Genomic DNA, 16,495 nt, shown 5'->3' on the forward strand with positions numbered 1-16,495 from the left:
CAAACACAGTACCTTGTGCATATTAGGCAAGCACTCTACCACTCCAAGCCCTCTCTTCTCTTAGTTTTACTAAAACTGAGTTTTAATTTAACTAATTTTGCCTCATGAAGCCAGAATCTTAACTTTTGCTTGTTTTCCAAGGTTTTCACACACAGTATCATACTCAGTGCAGCATAACTTCAAGACTTCTTTTATGATGATGATAATAATGAGAGTGAGGATAGCTACCACTTTGACTATTAATGTCAGACTCTATTATATGCTTTATATACATTATCATTTAATTCTCTTAACACCTCTGTTAGGTTAAGTGATGTTAACTTAGATGGATTTGATGATTTAACCAAGGTTACCCAGCAAATGAACAAGCAGGCTTTGAAACTCTGCCAGTTGGACCCAAAATCCATATTTCAGCCATTAGGCTATGCCACTTCCAAGTAACTCTACTACAGATGAGCAGTTCAAAGAAATTACATAGTATTTTTCATTTCTTCTAAGAAACTTGGAGCCCTAAACTTATTGTTAAACCTATACATTTAGCCATATGTGATGGCAGCTGGAAGTCTGAGGCAGGCGGATCGAAAGTTCTAGGCCATCCTGGGCAACTTAGCAAGACCCTCAAAATAAAATTTAAAAAGAGTTGGGGATGGGGATGGGGCTGGGGCTATAGTTCAGCTGCAGAGTGCTTGCCTAGCATTAGTGAGGTACTGGGTTCAATCCTCAGCACCACATAAACTTAAAAACAAATAAAATAAAGGCATTCTGTCCGTCTACAACTACAAAAAAAAAAAAAAAAAAGTTGGGGATGTAGCTCGGTGGTAAAACATTTGCCTAGCATTCTAAAGGCCATAGGTTCAATCCCTAGGAAGCGGGGGGGTGAGGGAGGGGTGTGTGTGTGTGTGTGTGTGTGTGTATGTGTGTGTGTGTGTGTGTATGCATGTATATATATGCATATATCTAGGGGTTTTTTGTTTTGTTTTGGTTTAGGTTGAAGAATTTCCAATGTTTTTTATTATTATTACTTGTTTTGTTTTTGCTTAATGGGTTGTTGTTGTTGTTGTTGTTGTTGTTTTCCAAATATGTTTTTTAGGAAAAACGTAATATAAAATTATACCATTGGGAGAGAAGTCTTCCAAAGTTCCAAAGGGCCAGAGATGCGATTTAGAACAATTTTTCATTATATTCACTTATATTTCTCCTAGGAATGAACTGCTTATTGCTGTTATAATGCTTCATCAATGTAATTATATCTAGTCTAAAGCTTTTCTTATTGCAACCATTTGATTTTATTATTCTCTCTGAAATCTCTCTGAATTTTTATTGCCATTGGATTAGTTGCCTTGTGTATTCCCTTAGAATAATGCTGTGTTGATTTTTCTATTATTCTTCACTTAAAAGTTCAGCTTTCATTTGACTTTGCCATAATGGTGCTCAAAGACTAATAGTGTTTACAATGATATAATTCTTCATCATTGGTTATATTTGTAAATTAAATGCCTCTGTGTGTGTGGAGGGGGGGGGGTGTTGGGAGTCAAACCCAGAGCCTTGTAAAAGCAATCACTCTACCAGTAAGCTCGCAATTCTAACCTTTAAGTCCCTATTTTACATGAAAAAAGTTGATATAGTATAGTCACAAGTTTCAGAATTATAAAGTATCTCAGAGTCAGATTACTTGGTAAAGAAATATGGTTGTTCTCTTTAGTTCAGTAATTTGTAATTTGACTATGGTCTACATTATGGGAAATACCAAAGTGATTTATAAGACCTGATGTTTAAAAAAGGAAGGTCAAGATGGCAGGTTTTACAGATGAGTGTTTCTTTTTTGTTCATCAAAATTTCTCATGAAGTCATAAAACGTTGGCACTCAAGAGTAAGTGCCAAATGATTTGCTTAAGATTGTACAACAAATTTATGATAAAATTCCCAACTTAAGATTTGAGGACATGAATGTTTATGACTTGAAAAGGTTTTTTTTGTTGTTGGTTTTTTTTTTGTTGTTTTTTGTTTTTTTTAGTTGTAGATGGACACAATACCTTAATACCTTTATTTTGTTTATTTTTTTATGTAGTGCCGGGATTGAACCCAGTACCTCATCATGCTAGGCAAATATTCTATCACTGAGCCACAACCCCAGCCTTAAAAGTTATTTTTATGGGATATTCCTGTAATCCCAGCTACTTGGGAGGCTGAGGCAAGAGGATTGCCAAGTTTGAGGTCAGCATGGGCAGTGAGACCAGGCTAGGGATATAGCTCAATGGTAGAATGCTTACTTGCCTAGCATATTCTAGGCCTTGGGTTCAATCCTTCGTATCACCAAAAAATAAATAAATATTTTTTTAAATTTTCCGTTTAACTTTGAAGCTCCTCAGCTTCTTTTGCACAGTGGTTGTAAGCTCACTCTTACTTTCTCCATGGTACAAAGCAGGCATTATTGATGTTTCTTTCTTTCTTCTTTTTTTTTTTTTTTTTTTTTTTAAAGTACTGGGTGTTGAACCCAGGAGCACTGTACCACTAAGCTACATTCTCATCCCTTTTTTTGACTTTATTTTGATACAGGATCTCACTAAGTTGCTGAATCTGGCCTCAAACTTGCAATCATCCTGCCTCAACCTCCTGAGTCATTTGGTTTCTGAAATATTTGAAGCAAAAGTTATTAGAAAATAATTATTAGTAAATAACTAAATTGTTTTATTTTCATTTTATATTTGGTATTTTTTTACTTTCTCTATGGAAAATACTTTTTCTTATGAACCAGGCCTGTGCTGAGACACCTTCTTTTTTACTTTGGGTCTTTGGAAGCAATTTGTTTTCCATAATAGATAAAATTAAGCTTATTCACCAACATTACTGTGAAGTGAAGAAATAATAGAAGCTATTTTACTGTTCAGCATTTGTTTGAACATTTTATTTTCATGCTTTTCTCAAGTCAGACATCAGAGATCTGTGGTCATTTAGACATTGATCTAAGACTTTAAGTGTTTACCCTTTCTCCTTTACCTTATAGTGAGGACTCAGAAGAAAAAGATGTGAAGACCAAGAAGGATGATTCTCACTCTGCAGGTAGTAAACTATTTTCAATGTGATAAGTTCATTAGGCATTTTAACAAGCAATTTTGTACATCAAGCACTATTGCAAAAACTGGACATACAAAGATATCTCTAACTTCAAATAATTAATGATGATTCTGTCCTGGTGGCTTATTACAAAACAGGCACTCTGGGTTGTGCCCCAGGATTTCCAATTAAATGAATATAGGTGGAATATTGAGGCTTTCTGTGTGTTTTTAAGTATCTGTAGATTATTCATATGCACAGTCAATATTGAAAACATTCTACGTGAACAGATAAGACTTCAAACTAAATTTATATATGTGTATAATCTAAGTGAAATAAAGGTATTAAAAAGGAAGTTATCAATTCCAGGTTGAAAAGCAAAAAGGCTTAAATTTCAGTGCCACTTTTTTTTACATTTACATCTATAATTCTAGCACCTCAGGAGGCTAAGGCAGGAGGAAGGCAAGTTCAAGGCTAGTCTCAACAACTTAGCAAGACCCTACCTCAAAATGAAAAACAAAGATCAGGGGAAATAACTCAGTGGCAATGGTAGAGCATCCCTGAGTTCAATCCACAGTATCTGAATGAAAAAAAAAAAAGAGAGAGAGAGAGAGAGAGAAAAGAAAGAAAGAACCTACCTACAAAGAAAACTTTTTGTAAGAATTAATGAGGCATCTCCATGGACTAATGTTCAATCCTGATGACTTATTGCTGATACTAAGTGTTAAGTTTAACTTTTAAAAGAATTGAGGATTTTTTTCCTTATTGCTCCCAGACACTAGTTTTGACCTGTATCCCTGCTTTGTCTTCTTGGGTTTTCCTTTTAACTAGACAGCTATTTAGCTGATATTTAGATGGTAAACAAGGTTCTGCTAAATTCACTCTGTTTTACTTTCCTGCTATATGTATGCTGTTTGGCTGCCTACATTGAAAATAAATCATTTTAACATTTTATACTATCTGGTGATCTTAAGATAATGCAGCATACACTTATTCATTTGCCTTGTGAATCCCTAACTTGAATATCTTACCTTTATTAGTTTTTTGAGCATTTCAAGATACATAACTCTGTACCAATATCAAGAATAGGTGAATTTATTTTAGGGCCCACCAACTCAGCTTTCTTCTCTGTTGTCTGTAGATGAGGTTTTTGGCAGTGACTGTGAGGATTTGAACACTGAGCATGGCAAGGCTCACAGGACCCTGAGTGTTTCAGAAGAATGACAGCTAAACCTTAGTAGAATAAGAGAGCTTAAAAGGGCTATACTAGAGTCTAATATAGCATAGCTTGTTCTAGAGCCAGGGACCCGGCAGACTGTCCTTAAACCAAATTTATTCTCAAACACTCTGGGTATTGGGGAAAAAAAAGGGTTTTAATTAAATTGTAATATGTGAAAGTAATTTTTTATAAGCTTGTCCCAGGTATCTTTAGCTAATTGATATAAACATGTTTTTAAAGGGTAATGATTTGACATTGGTTTTTGTCTTATATCTTAAGATCACTGGAAAACATTCATCCCCTCTTAAAAATACTTTAAAATATTTTTCTGTCTTTTCTAAAAACACTGAACATAGGTTTGAATGTAATTGAGAATTTTAGAGCAAAATAGTGATACAAATTTAAAGTATGTTATAGGAAATGTGTTCACTCTTTAATTCAGCTTTGTTATTTGCTTAAAACTACATGTTTAAGTTATTTTTATGAATGTCCTGGGTATATAGAATTATTCAGGTTCTTTCCTTGTGAACTTTAACTCCTCCTTTTTATATTTTGCAGAAATTTTTAAGGATAGAATTTACCCTTTTAGAATGAAATAAAGCCAGGTGCTATGGCACTCACCTATAATCCCAGTGGCTTGGGAAGCTGAGGTAATAGTATTGCAAGTTCAAGGCCAGTGTCAGTAATTTAGTGAGGCCCTAAGCAATTTAGTGAAACCCTGTCTCAAAAAATAATAAGGGCTAGGGATATAGCTTAGTGTTAAATTGCCCCACTAAGTGGTAAATTTAGTTGTTAAATCCTCAGTACCAAAAAGAAAAAAAGAAATAAAGCCGTCTTTACATACTATATTGGCCACTAGGTTGACTCTTTCAGTCATCTTTGATATGCAAAAATGATTTGATCCTTTCATCATGATAACTTTCATATTGCAGAGGACAGTGAAGATGAAAAAGATGATCATAAAAATGTACGTCAACAAAGGCAGGCAGCATCTAAAGCAGCTTCTAAGCAGAGAGAGATGCTCATGGAAGATGTGGGCAGTGAAGAAGAACAAGAAGAAGAAGATGAGGCACCATTCCAGGAGAGTATGTGAAGTTGGCTAGTGTCCTTTGGTTGTTTGGTTACAATTATCGTCTATGACTGGTTATTTTGGCATTTTCTAAGATACTAAATGTTTCATACAGCCCCTTAAATTAGGTTGATAGTCCCTGTTAAAAGAGATGATGACCCATTAATATTTTAAGTATTCAGATATTCTCATTATTCACTATTTATAATGGTTGTCCTATTTTCTTAAAGATGTTCAGGTTCGAACACAAAATGAACAAGTATTAAAGTAATGACATGTTGTGATTCGAGATGTGTTTTAGCCTGGTACAGAATGTAGGACACCCTCCAAAAAAAAAAAATTAATAGCAAAGTGTAGATATTGCACAGGTTATTTAGATTAGTGATATGAATTTTTGTTTTACCTGTAATTTTCTTGTTTGATTTATTCAATATCGGGCCCAAATACCAGGTCAGTTTGATTCCCTGGTTTCAACCAGTCCTACATGGGCCTGATAAAGCTACCAAAAGTTACTTTACGGTTTCAGTTTTTATTTAGATTATTTTGTCCCTTCTCTCTCCAAGCAGCTCTTTATCAGCCATGTAACCTTTATGTGAGGTACATGCCAAGCCCGTTTACAGATGGGGCCAGTGATGACTCCAACCACATTGTTAGAACAATTACAAATAGAATCCAGTAGTGTTTGACTCCCAAATCCCAACCTCTGATCATTCTTTACAGTCTTTCCCTTTGTTTATTTGGAAGAATGTTTACATTAAGTTAGATGTTGAAATTCTCTTTATTCTCAGAAGATTCAGGCAGTGACGAAGATTTCCTAATGGAAGACGATGATGATAGTGACTACGGCAGTTCAAAAAAGAAAAATAAAAAGATGGTTAAGAAGTCCAAACCTGAGAGAAAAGAAAAGAAAATGCCCAAACCCAGACTAAAGGCTACAGGTAAGTTCTGCAAATGTGAAATTTAATTGCTACTTTCAAAAAATTTTAAGAACCAGTATTTTGTCTTCATCTACTTCCAGGTATAAGTAAAATTTGGTAATGGCTTATTTGTTTCAGATATAGGAGTAGGAAGACTGTGTCAGCATACCTTTTAACTGCCCTGTTCTCCAACTGATGTATATCATAGTCCCCACATCCAGTCTGAAGATTTGAAATTGTCCTACAATAGTGCATTCAAGTTCTCAGTTCTGGTTTCTGCCTCATTCTCTGTACTATGAGAATAAAATCACTCTTGAAAATATGAATTTATTTTCTCTAAGTCCTGATGTTTTCTGCCAGATATTTCCCTAGTTGGAACTAGTTTGTTAATTAAATCAGAAATCTAGATTTGCTTTTTGTGTAAGTAGTTTTATTCTGGCAAATAGAATTACGAGTTTTGTTTTGGTTTCGATTTTTGGTACTAGAGATTGAACACATGAGCACTTAACCACTGAGCCACATCCCTAGCCGTTTTCAATTTTTATTTTGATACAGGATCTCACTGAGTTACTTAGGGCCCTGCTTAGTTGCTGAGGCTGGCCTAAAACATGGAATCCTCCTGTCTCAGCCTCCTGAGTTGCTGGGATTACAGGCGTGAGCCACCACACCCCATGTAGAATTAGAGGTTTTTTTAACTTTTCCTAAAAAAAAAAAATACTTCTTGCTGTTGGGAATGATGGAACTACCAAAAATTGTTTGATGGCTTCAGTTTCTATGCACATTAAGTCATATCTTTCCCTCTTCTTGTCCTGCTTTTTAAACGTAAAAACAGTTTCCATCTTGAACACTTATAGTTTGACAAGCCACTAAGGATGACATGCATTTTTCTGTAACATATTTCTTTATTAAAGGTATTACTGATAACATTAGATAAATGATTAGATAACTGTTTGAGGAGCTGGGTGTAGTGGTATGCACCTGTAATCCCAGTTACTCAGGAAGTTGAGGCACAAGGATTACAAATGCTAGGCCAGCCTCGGAAACTTATCAAGACCCTGTCCCAAATTAAGAAAAAATTTTAAAAGAACTGGGGGGATAGCTTAGTGGTAGAATGCTTGCCCAGCATGTGTGAGGCCCTGAGCTCAATCTTCAGTACCACCACCAAAAAAAAGTTTAAATATTACATAGCATATATGTATATTGAAACATCACATTATACCATATAAAAATATGCACAATTTTTATGTTTTTATATATCAGTTAAAAATAAATTTAAAAAATATTTGGAACCTACTACAACATATTGTAGTAATATATCAGGACTTGTTTAGAAATTGAGATAGGTTGGTGTTTTATAGATTTTATTCTTACAGAAAGACATTTTTTCTCTTCCCTAAACATTGTTTTTCTTCTTTCAGTGACGCCAAGTCCAGTGAAAGGCAAAGGGAAAGTGGGTCGCCCCACAGCTTCAAAGGCCTCAAAGGAAAAGACTCCTTCTCCCAAAGAAGAAGATGAAGAACCAGAGAGCCCTCCTGAAAAGAAGACGTCTGCAAGCCCCCCACCCGAGAAATCTGGGGATGAAGGGTCTGAAGATGAAGCCCAGTCTGGGGAGGATTAAAAGTGATAATGGTTTGGGGAGAGATTTTATTAAAAAAAGAAAAAAGAAAAAAAGAGGGGGAAAAAAAGAGAATCTACTTAAGATAGAACATGGTTTTGGCTATGGCTTGACTCATGGGCTTTCAGTGCTTTTTTCCATTTGTTGAAAATAACATTCTCTCTCTCTCTCTTTTTTAAGAAAACCATTGTATGTTGAAGTGTTTAAGTTACCTTTTGTCTATTGGGCTTCTCTTTGCCACTACCCCCCTTTCCCAATGAAAGCCATGTCAACTTAATCACTGGATTGACTGCTTCATCTTTTTATTTTTAATGGAAGGTATACCACAGTTGTAAAGCAATAAGATTTGAGATGAACACTATGGAAACTTTGCTTTTTGCTAAACAATAGCAAGTTGAACAGTAATCAAAAACATAGAGAGGTTTTAGTTAAAAATGATTGCTTCTTTCTCTGCCTGGACTCTTTAAAAAAATCAGTTGTCATCTAATATGAGTTTATATGTCTATATGCATAAGTATAAATGTCTAAAAAAAATCATGACTCTAAACTTCCACTGATGAGGCAGGTAGGATATAAAGATGAATTCTGAATTGTTACTAAAAGTACTCATATTTTTTACCTGGGTGGGGGTTGGGGATTGGGTTTACCTGACCTTATTTGGGGGTGTGGGTTTTCCTTTTTTATCTCATCACTTATTATCTCAAAGAGACTCGGAGCCAGTGATCCTTTTATCCTGCTACAGTCTTTAAGGAACTGAAAAAAAAAAAAAAAAACAAGAGCCGCCAAAACTGAAATCACTCTTGATTTCATATTTCATTCTCTAATGGTTCATGTTTTAAAAATATATATATGTATCCTGTTTTTTGGATAAAATTTTACCAAGGATCAAAAAAAGAAAATAGACACCCTAGAATTTGAATGGTAAGGTGAATCTACACATCACAGGGGGTTTCTTCTCAAACTGACAATGTTTTAGGTTTTAAGCAAATAAAGTTCCGGTTAATGTGAAACTCAGTCACAGAGAGTTGAGGTATTTCCTTTATGAAAACAGAGAATTGAAATTCTTTTTATGCTATAAATGTACATTCAGATCCCATGAACCATGCGGTTATTTGTTATAGAACATTTTCCTTTTTATATCCCAATCTTCCCGTTTCTTTGTAGAAATATGGTGTGAAGTACATCTCTGCTTCCTGCTGCTACATAGAAAACCACTGCGCCCCCTATCCCCAGGCCTACCAGCTCACTAGGGGACACTTTTCCTAACTATTCTTCACTTACTGACAGGATAGGAAGTATGTTAAATGTTGCTTCCATACTATTGAGTTGGCTTTTCTTGACTTAGTCTGACCCCCTGCTTACTGCTCATGCTTCTCAAAGCAAGAGACTGAGACTCAACAAGCCTAGAGAAATCCTGCATTTAGGAGGCCTGTGTGCCATTGGTAAATAGACATTTTACATGCCTTAGGAAAGTAGTTAGGAAATAGATTTGCAAGTTTGATCCTCCATATGCTGATACCCTGAACTAAAAGGAGCAAAGGTTAGGGAGGGATCCTGGTATAATAATAAATTGAAAATATGGTGAAATTTAATTTCTGCATTTTTCCTGCTTTTTAATTGAGATTTGCTTCCTCAATATCTTTCTCTTGTTGTTTTCTTTCTTTTAAGTGACGACAGCATGTATTTCTCAGACAATATAACTTTCTTGCAGGTGTTCCTAGGACAAGGGTTATTTAAGGAATTATTTTTACTCTTAATTATGAAGAAACTTTTAGGAACATTCTTAACTTTGATTTTTTAAAAACACCCAGCGGCAGAGAGTCATTTCATTGTTGCACTGTGTGTTAAAGAATGAATAAGGAGTTTTTAATACATGGCCAAAAATTGCAGGACTTGAACATAAATAGCAGTTGGATTTTTATCTTACATGGTGGTTAAATTTATGGTTGCAAACATTGTAATGAGGGTGTTAAGGATTATTTTCTGTGCTTTAGTGATTTTATTCAGATATCCATTTTTAACAAAAAAGGTTTGTGTTTGTAAGTAAAAGACCTATCAGTGTTTCCACCATGCACTTATGTTGTTTGGGGGTTTTAAGTCTTACATTCCTAGAAACATCTGGGCTTTTCAAAGGTTTTGTTTTGTAAGGATTGGGGAGGAGTTCTCTTTAAACTTTAGCCTCCCATTTTGTGTGTGTGTCTCTGTCTCTTTTAAGACATTACTCTGCACTAACATCTCTGATCATGATATATGCACATACTTTAGAGATAATCGTGTATTCTAGTTAACTTGTGTGCATTTGATTGGGCTTCTCTTTTAGGGTCCCTTTTAAAAATAATTAAGTTGAAAAATATATTTTCTATTTCTAATAGGCTGGACAGAAGGATCTGTGTCCCCAGGTGAGACAGGCTCTGAATTACCTTTGTTTTCTCCTCTTTTGATGATTTAAAACACTCTAGTCTTCCCCTCAAATCATGCATGCAAATGGGAGGACTGTTTTGGTGACTCAACTGGAAACAGGTGCCCAATAGTCAGGCTTGATAATGATGTCAGGATGTGTTGTAGCTATAAGCCAATAGTGGCCAGCCATTGGCACCTCCCTCGGCTGAACTTCTCTTTTTATCTAGTGTGCCTATGGTGAAGTGGCAATAGCATTCACTGTCTTATTTTGCAGTGCTCAGGAAGTGGGACATTAACTTTGAAGGTGCTTGTTTATGTTATCCGAATTCTCTTAGTTAGCTGTGCTAGGTTTACCTCTGTAACAGATTTCGGCAGCTATGCTGACTGACACTACATTCTAGTTGTTAAGGTTCTTTTTTTCCAGCCTCCCCTCCCCTAACTAGAAATGGGTAGCTTCCCTCTTACTCATTGGTAACTTGCTGCTGCTTTTAGCCCTCGTCACCTCAGATTGGAATCAGAGGAGTGGGCCCAAAGGATAAATATTAATCTCAGTAATGGTAGATTTGTCCTACTTTCTAAAACATTTCTCCCTTTCATATTTCCCCTCCATTTTGATTCTATAAAGGAAAATTAATGGGTGATTCCTTCTTTAGGGAGGTAATGAGTGGAAATCTTTTGATCTGGAAGAATAGTAATTGAGTTTTCTTGAAGAAGCTTTGATAGTGGGTTGTGGGGTTTTTTTCATTTGTTTTGTTTTTGTTTCCCCACAATAACTGGTTTGCCCCAGTTCAGTCCTCAAATTCAGTACTTATTCTTTGTAAGTTCAAGCATTGTCTTACGGATAACAAATCAAAAATAGAATTTGGGGTTATATTCTAGTAGTTTTTTGGTAACTTGTGAATATGGTCAGCTAAACTGAACTTGAGTCACTTTTTTTTAATAGTTCTTTTTATGTCCGTGAACATTCAAGTAACAAGTGGATTTTTGAATACTGGTTGGGGAAGGGAATAATGCTTTTCTTTAAACAAACTTCATTATAAGAGCTGTTTTAAGGGTTAGAAAGGCAAGAGCAGACTTTAATAGTAGGAGTAACTGGGAAAGCTTTATAAAAGACCGTGAGGCCCTTGTTGCTGTTTGGAGTGTCAGTCTTTATTTGGCTGCATCCCCAGTAGCTAAACAGAAAAAAACTCACCTAGGGAATTTGGAAAGGAAGAAAACCGGGCTGTGGTCTTTATGGCATTCAAGCTGAAAGACTTAGAACAAGTAGTACATACACATTTCCTGCCAAAGGGTAGGGAAAATAAGCTGGTTGCTCTTGAGGGTAGAAATCTGTTCCTTTCTCTGTGGATGAAGCTGAGTTTACTTGGACAGTTGGTTTTTTGTTTAAATATTGGGACATCAAGCTATCTAGCTGAGTTTCATTCTCAACTCATTTCCTTTTGTCTTAGACAAACTCAACATGATTCTTTTTAAATATCAAATCTATAAGTTATACTTTTATTCAAAGCCTAATTGATAAAATTCACAGTGGTGCTGACTAATAACCACTATTGGGAAAAATCCCGTATACCTGCCCGTTGCCATGCCAATGGAGTGACTGACTGGTGACATCTGTATGAGCATGCCTTGTGTGGCTGGGAGAATGCCACCGGTTGTGCAGACACTTTGTACATCAGGGGTGAGGGAGGGTTTTCTAGATTATGGGGGGGAGGGTAAAATTGGGGTTTTTGTTGTTCCTTTTTATTATTTTTTTTTTGATGGGGTGTGGGGGTGTAGTACTCAGCTTATGCCCTAAAATAACGTGTATAAAAACCCCTGAAGTATCGTGTGGGTGTGCGTGTGAGTGTGTGTTTGTGTACGTCTGGCAGTTAAACCTTTGTCTTCTGGAAATTAGTGAATTCTTTTCTTTTTTTCCTCCAGAAGTATTTGTTACAAGATTTGTAAATAAGAGCTCTACTTAGTTTGTTTACCATGAACGTGTTGCAGCAAACCTTACACACCTAATCCTGTAAGACTTCAGGAAAGACAGACTTGCCAGGTTAAGCAGCAGCCAAGTTCTCAGTAATTGTTTGCTTTGATTCATCTTTTAGACTTCATTTTGCCAGCTCTAAAATTCCCAGTCTTCCTTGATTTTAGTCCTTAATCGTTTATGTTCTGAGCAGGAAGGGTAAAAGAAAGGAACCTGCTTAAATGTATTAATTAGTCCATGGGCTGTGACCCTTTCTTCATATTGCAGTGTGGCTAGATACATGATCTGACACCAGAAGGTTGGGCATTCTTGCAATACCTTAACAGTGCTGAAATCTGCAGCATGGTACTAAGGAAGTTAAAGTTTGAATGTAACCACTTTATTTAAAAGTTTTTTTTTCTTTAATTTAAATGAAATGGGGTTGAAGTGAACATGATTTTGTTGACCATGTTCGTGGCTTATAGATGCAACATGCATTGGTAGAATCGTGTGATGGTCTTTTGTGATACTTAATTTTTACATATCCCAGTCTCTGTATGTATCTGCATAGACAAAGAAAAAACAAACTCCGCTTTGCTTTTATTGAAGGGTTTCCAGGACTGCGTGTCTGCTCCTGAGCTTTGTTTTAAGTATGTGTATCCTTTGCTTGTATTTTGTATTAAAAAAAATAAGAAAAAGAACCCCTTATTGTTGAGCATGTTGGCATTGTCCCCCTTTTTTTTTTTTTTCCTCTTTTGGGGACATGCGAAGCAAGTTAACTCTTTTTCTGTATCTTTTTTTTTTCTTTTGTAAACTTTTTTTTTGTTTTGTTTAAAAATGGCTTTATAAAAGGGCTTTTATAACCCAGATGTGTGCTCTGTGTACTTCTTGTAATACTTCAAAACAAATACACTGACTTATAGCCGATTACCTTGGCCCATCAGATCTCTGTCCAGCCTGACTTTGGGGAGAAACAGTTCCCTGAATAATTTAGAAACTTTTAACAGTGACCCCCCTGTTGTTGAAAAAGGAAAGCTTATCTTGTCTTAAAAGCACAAAATCAAGAGGCAGTGGGTTCACTAATTTGTAATGAGCTAAGAGAGGGAGGACTGGACTGAGTGTAGAAGGATCCCTAACTAGTGTTTTTTCTCATGTTCTTATCCAAAGACAGGAAGTATTGTGAAGGGCAAAGTTTATCTCAGCGATCTGTATTATAAAAGATAATTTTTATGCTCACAAATATTTCCATTCAATTTCAAATACCCATTAGAACTATACTAAATCATCTTTTATGAATTAAATGTTACTTAAATGAAGAACATGGTACAAGCTCCCTTGTTAGAACAGGGCTATGACGAAGCTATTGGGGCTTTTATTCTTTTTAGTCTCCCCTCATTTATATACTTGCCTTGTCAGCAAATACTGTAACTGACTTATATGCTCCCCTTTGCTTTGAAATTAAATGCTTTTGTGCATGCTGTTATATGTCAGTGACTAGCTAGGTTTATTTTATTTCCTAATAAAGTTGTCCCAAAGTGGGATATCAGAAGAATGTTAGCAATCCATTTTTCCTCAATCTGCGTTTTGTGGTTAATATACCAAATTTGATGTTTCTGTACAGTACTAAAGACATATAATCTGGTTTAAAAAATTTCAAAAACCCCAAGTGGCTAAACATCAAACACATGGAGGTAAAAATATATTTAGAACTACCTTGACTTATTTAGAAATCTGACTGTACAGTAATTAATAATGTACTTGTACAGCCCATTGCATTGTACAGCCTCATTTAATTTTCACAACGATTATGAAATAGGCAAGATGTTTTTTCCTTCCAATATTACAGAAAATAGACTGGTTCAAGTAGAATGAGTCTCGATGTGATTGATACCTGATGGGGCTAGTATGTGGTACAAGGGTTTGAATCATGTTTGTGTCATGTTGTCACAGCTGGTAGTAGCATTTTGCTGTTCTTTGGCATCTCCAAGTAACAATGGTACTTGAACCAATCCAATGAGTTACAACAAAGGTTTAATGAAAGGGCTGGGGATGTGGATCAGTGATAGTGTTTGCCTAGCAGTTCAGTGCCCTGGATCCCATCCCCCAAAGTGCAAAACAACAACAACAAAAATTAATAAAAGTACAACCTTTCAGTGAGGTATGAAGATTTTTCATTAAGTACTTCAAAATTCCCATGACCCCTCAGGAGACAGGTAGGAGGATTGCAGGTTCAAGGCCAACCTTTCAGGAGACCTTGTCTCAAAAGAAAAAATAGCTGGGTGTGCTAGAGCTCACCTGTCATCTCAGCCAGCCTCAGCAATTTAGCAAGACCCTGTTTAAAAATTTTAAAAGGCTAGAGATATATAGCTCAGTGGTTAAGCACCCCTTGGTTAAATCTCTACTACAAAAAAATAAAAATTAAAAAAGGATAGGGGCTTATCTCAGTGGTAGAGGGCCTCTGGATTCAATCCCCAGTGCCATGAAGCGGGGGATATTTTTAAATTATTTTTTTCTTCTGATTGTTTCAGGATTGTTGTAACTATTGAGGAAAAAGATTAGTCATCTTGACTACATAATATTGCCTTCTGCCAGTAGAGGGCAGTGTTTGTCCTTCACATCAACTATGACTGCTTTTTCTCATCTCACGTTCAGGTACTGGCTCTGCATCCTGTATATCAGGACACCTTGCCACTACTTGGATTAGAAAGTGTACACACTTATCATCCTAGTACACACAGCAGCAATCTTTTTTGGATGTTAAATGGGAAATAGGATCTCTTGATTCATGCACACCTGTAATCTCATGGTATTCCCTTCTTATAACTCCCAAACTTACGTAGACAGCCTCCCCAAATGATAATGTGTTAAGGTTTCAAAATGAAGCTGTGATCTCCTGGCCCTATTTTGAAACAGGTGTTGCCTTTTGAAATTGGTCTCCAGCTCATAAACCTTGTTTCTTGCATAAGAAGCACTGATATATGTATTTGCATACAACAAATACTAAGACTGTTTTCCAGGTAATGTGGTAGCTTGTGTTCCTCGGTTTTTAATTTTTATTTATTTATTTTTGTACTGGGGATTGAACCCAGGCACTTAATCACTGAGCAACATCCTCAGCCCTTTTTATTGCTAAATGTCTAAGGTGGCTTTGAAATTGTAATCCTCCTGCCTCAGCCTCCCAAGCTACTGGGATTACAGGTGTGTGCCACTGTGCCCAGCTGTTTCTTGATCTTGATGACATGCCTCTTTTTCCCTCCATTATCTTAATCAAGTGAACAACTATGCATTTTGACATGCTTTCACTGGGTCACCACCAGGAGAAATTGGTGTTGCTCATGGGTGTGCCCTGTTTCAATAGTAAAGTCCTGGACAAATATTGTGAAATAAATGTGTATTAATTCAGTGGTCAGGAGCAAGAAAGTGCAGTCAGAGTTTCCATCCTAGTAAAGCAAATAATTACTTTAAAACATGATAAAAAAAAATCTTGGGAATAATTGTTTGCCTTGAATTTACTCTAAGCTAGCACCCGGAAGTGATTTGTTTAGAAATCTAACTTTAAAGAATGGGTAGAGCAAGGAAGAGTACACTTATATATTAGTGTTATTGGTAATGTTTTAGCTATTAAGTTGAATATAATATATACACAAAAGCCATTTTATTCCAATATGTAAGATTACCTCCTTGTCTGATGGGTATGTAATGTGTCCTCTGTCTCTGTCTTGGGTAGGAACAGGAATAGGTCCTCTCTAAGTAGTCAGAATTCCCCTGACTACAAGAGATAGGGTGGATAAATTGAGTCAGGCTCTGAAGGAGATAGAAAGGAATTGACCCAGGGAAAAGGATGGCCTAAATCTTAGGAAAAGATTACCAATTTGGGGGCTGGGGTTGTGGCTCAGTGGTAGAGTACTTGCCTCGCATGTGCGAGTCCCTGGGTTCAATCCTCAGCACCACATAAAAATAAATAAGTGAAATAAAGGTATTGCGTCCAACTACAACTAAAAAATAATTAAAAAAAAAAAACTACCAATTTAGTAACCGTGGCTGATTGGATATATGTGGCAAAAAGTGATTCTTATCCATTTAATGAACTGTGGTATAATTAACCAAAAATAGATTATCAAATAATGATCTTTACCAAAAAGTGTAAATAGTGACATATACTCAAAAAATTTTATTTATTTATTTATATATTTTTGGTGGTGGTACTGGGGATTAAATCCAGGGCCTTAGTGAATACTAGGCAAGCACTCTACTGACTGAGCTATATTCCCAG

At 36.0% G+C, this 16,495-nt stretch overlaps 1 protein-coding gene across 2 annotated transcripts in view; it reads left to right on the plus strand.

Annotated features, from left to right (window-relative positions):
- Positions 1-8,650, plus strand: part of Nucks1 (nuclear casein kinase and cyclin dependent kinase substrate 1) — a 30,526-nt gene extending 21,876 nt beyond the window's left edge. Inside the window, exons 4-7 of one of the 2 annotated variants that reach the window (XM_026387371.2) lie at positions 3,005-3,060; positions 5,206-5,358; positions 6,131-6,280; positions 7,678-8,650. In XM_026387371.2, coding sequence (XP_026243156.1) covers positions 3,005-3,060; positions 5,206-5,358; positions 6,131-6,280; positions 7,678-7,877 — 559 coding nt within the window. In that variant the 3' untranslated portion in view covers positions 7,878-8,650. The remainder of the gene's footprint in view (positions 1-3,004; positions 3,061-5,205; positions 5,359-6,130; positions 6,281-7,677) is intronic. The other variant, XM_026387372.2, reaches the window with a different exon arrangement.
- The last annotated feature ends 7,845 nt before the right edge of the window (positions 8,651-16,495 follow it).

The sequence above is a fragment of the Urocitellus parryii genome, chromosome 9 (genome assembly GCF_045843805.1).
Source record: "Urocitellus parryii isolate mUroPar1 chromosome 9, mUroPar1.hap1, whole genome shotgun sequence".
NCBI lineage: Eukaryota > Metazoa > Chordata > Mammalia > Rodentia > Sciuridae > Urocitellus > Urocitellus parryii.